At 42.2% G+C, this 2,237-nt stretch overlaps 2 protein-coding genes across 2 annotated transcripts in view; both read right to left on the minus strand.

Annotated features, from left to right (window-relative positions):
* The window catches only part of LOC9648229 (aspartyl protease family protein 2), a 2,128-nt gene extending 1,926 nt beyond the window's left edge, over window positions 1-202 (minus strand). The window contains exon 1 of the mRNA XM_024685500.1: window positions 137-202. Coding sequence (XP_024541268.1) covers window positions 137-202 — 66 coding nt within the window. The remainder of the gene's footprint in view (window positions 1-136) is intronic.
* A 321-nt stretch (window positions 203-523) lies between these two features.
* Window positions 524-2,237, minus strand: part of LOC9656293 (actin-related protein 2) — a 2,581-nt gene continuing 867 nt past the window's right edge. Inside the window, exons 4-16 of the mRNA XM_024685571.1 lie at window positions 2,189-2,237; window positions 2,060-2,131; window positions 1,931-2,009; window positions 1,825-1,874; window positions 1,653-1,756; window positions 1,523-1,591; window positions 1,403-1,466; window positions 1,284-1,352; window positions 1,143-1,226; window positions 1,032-1,090; window positions 905-971; window positions 771-854; window positions 524-723 (exon numbers count right to left, since the gene is read on the minus strand). The exon at window positions 2,189-2,237 is cut by the window's right edge and continues 50 nt beyond it. Coding sequence (XP_024541339.1) covers window positions 643-723; window positions 771-854; window positions 905-971; window positions 1,032-1,090; window positions 1,143-1,226; window positions 1,284-1,352; window positions 1,403-1,466; window positions 1,523-1,591; window positions 1,653-1,756; window positions 1,825-1,874; window positions 1,931-2,009; window positions 2,060-2,131; window positions 2,189-2,237 — 931 coding nt within the window. The 3' untranslated portion in view covers window positions 524-642. The remainder of the gene's footprint in view (window positions 724-770; window positions 855-904; window positions 972-1,031; window positions 1,091-1,142; window positions 1,227-1,283; window positions 1,353-1,402; window positions 1,467-1,522; window positions 1,592-1,652; window positions 1,757-1,824; window positions 1,875-1,930; window positions 2,010-2,059; window positions 2,132-2,188) is intronic.

Here is a 2,237-nt window from a genome sequence, read left to right on the forward strand (position 1 = left end):
ACAATCAAGCAGCATCTTCACCAAGCTCATGAATGCCTTATCAACGAGGAGAAAACCAACTTAAACAAATTGCAAGAGAGAAACTTACGAGGATCTATATTGCGTGACGACGATTCCTTGCTCGGCTCGGCTCGACCGCTCGTGTAGAAAAACCCCGCTGCAAGCGATTGACCAAGCGAATTCTCTGGACGACTTCTACCATGTTTCCAAGGGATTTAAGACCTGGTTGCGTTGTTTCCAAAGGATCTGCAGCTGAATTTTGTGAGAATGATTATGAACTGCGGTTGCCAACGAAAATATATATCAGGCAAATGATTGTACGGTTGCCGCGAGTTAAAGCCAAGCCTGCGTAAGCGGTCATGTCCATCACTGAGAGAAACAGCGGATTATTTCCAGTAAATTCAGAAAATAAACAAATAGTAGCTTACAGATTAGACAAGAGCATGACGTTTTGACCATGTGTGAAGTTTAATCAGCATGACGTTTGTGTCAAACGCCGACGAATCTCTTAGTTCTGCCAGAATTACAAGCAAAAAGGTGTTACATACAGATACGAAAATGCTGTACACAAACGGAAGACTCCCTCGCAGATTCGAAGGACAGGGCGAGCACTCAAGCCTGGGTCAGCCTACAACGATTTCTCTATGCCTGTCCACATTTGCGAAGACATCTAAAACCCTCTTCTTCGTACTCTTGTCTTGTAATCCAGAAATCAGATGTATCCTGCGCGGTTGAGCTGTTGAATTAGCAAGTAAAATGTTTTCAAGTACCTTCATGATGCCAGCTAAAACTGCACCACCCAAGTAAACCATGTGCTTCCGCCGGGGAGGGTCTTCAATTCGAAGCTTGAACTTCTGCAACCATTTGTAGTTTAGAAACGAAACGACAATAAGACTGCCTTCACCTTCAAACCCTCTTTATTTCCTTTCAAAACTGTCTTGAGGTAAAAATCTCGAATCTCCCTCTCTAACCTGGCCAAAGGAGACGAAACTGTACATTTGAAATCAAGAGCTCTAAATAGAAACACTTACCGGCTAGGTAGACCAGGATACATTGTGCTTCCTCCACTTAGGACAATGTGTTGATAAAGCTGCAGTCCTACCACAAGTAAAAATCTCAAGGACACAGCAAAAAAGGATTACCGTCATACGATTGTCAATGTCCATTTCTTGAATGCATCTGAATACAAGCTCGGCAAGTCCTCCTCCTTCCATATCCAGCAGTTCCTGGACAAAACTCTCTAAAGTTACAACGTGAATACCAGCAGAAGTAACAGTGCTAACCGGATTGAACAACGCTTCTGGTGCTTGGAAGCGTTCCGCGCCTACCTTTATGACTCGTCCATCTGGCAACTGAAAACAAACAGATTTTATAAGTTCACTCAAAGTTACAAATTACAGACCGTATATTGCTTCACCACAATAGTTGTCTCCAGTGCCAATTGAGTTTCTCGCTTGTAGTCAAAACTTTAAGACAACAATTTTAGTTAGAAATCAGTTCGTGATCTAGCACGCTGACAAACCTGACATAACATAGCTTCTCTTTCATTTCCCTTACTGTTTCAAAGTCCGCGCTCCTGTTAAAAGCGTACCTGCAAGGAGAAAAAGAAACGCCAAGCTAAAATGAACTAGTATAAAAGCAGTCAGCTTTACCCTCTACGGAGCAGAAGATCGATAAGGTAGGAGGTAACATGACGCCCTGCAATATTCATGCGTTTTGTGAGGTGAGGGAACGAGTACCCATCTACAACAGGTACCTGGCACCACGGTTACAGTTACAATCGAGATGACAAACGAGAAAGATAAAGTAGAAGTGGATACTTACAATGTGTGTAACTCCGTCTCCAGAGTCAACTACGAGCCCCGTTAATAATCCTGCTCATTCAAGAAAACACAACAGTACATTAATGTAAGGTCTTTGCTCCAAGAACCTTGGGCATAGAGTGTTAAAACGGCCTGAATTTGGATATAAACAGCTGCAAAATTGTACTTCTCAAACATAGTCTCAACCTGATCAAAACCTTTGGTTATGGCTAGAAACCAGGTTCAAAATAACGTACCATTTTTTCGCGATTCTTAGTAGGATTAAGTGGAGGATCAGTAAGCAATATTTTGCACTCCGAAGGGCTAATCTGTAATATTTCACCATCATAGATGTACCACAAAAACATTTGAATCGTGCAACTTACTTTTAGAACGTTCTGAAATGCATGATCCCAGACGTGCCCCATATCTTCC

Source organism: Selaginella moellendorffii, unplaced genomic scaffold (genome assembly GCF_000143415.4).
Source record: "Selaginella moellendorffii unplaced genomic scaffold, v1.0 SELMOscaffold_45, whole genome shotgun sequence".
NCBI classification, from domain to species: Eukaryota; Viridiplantae; Streptophyta; class Lycopodiopsida; order Selaginellales; family Selaginellaceae; genus Selaginella; species Selaginella moellendorffii.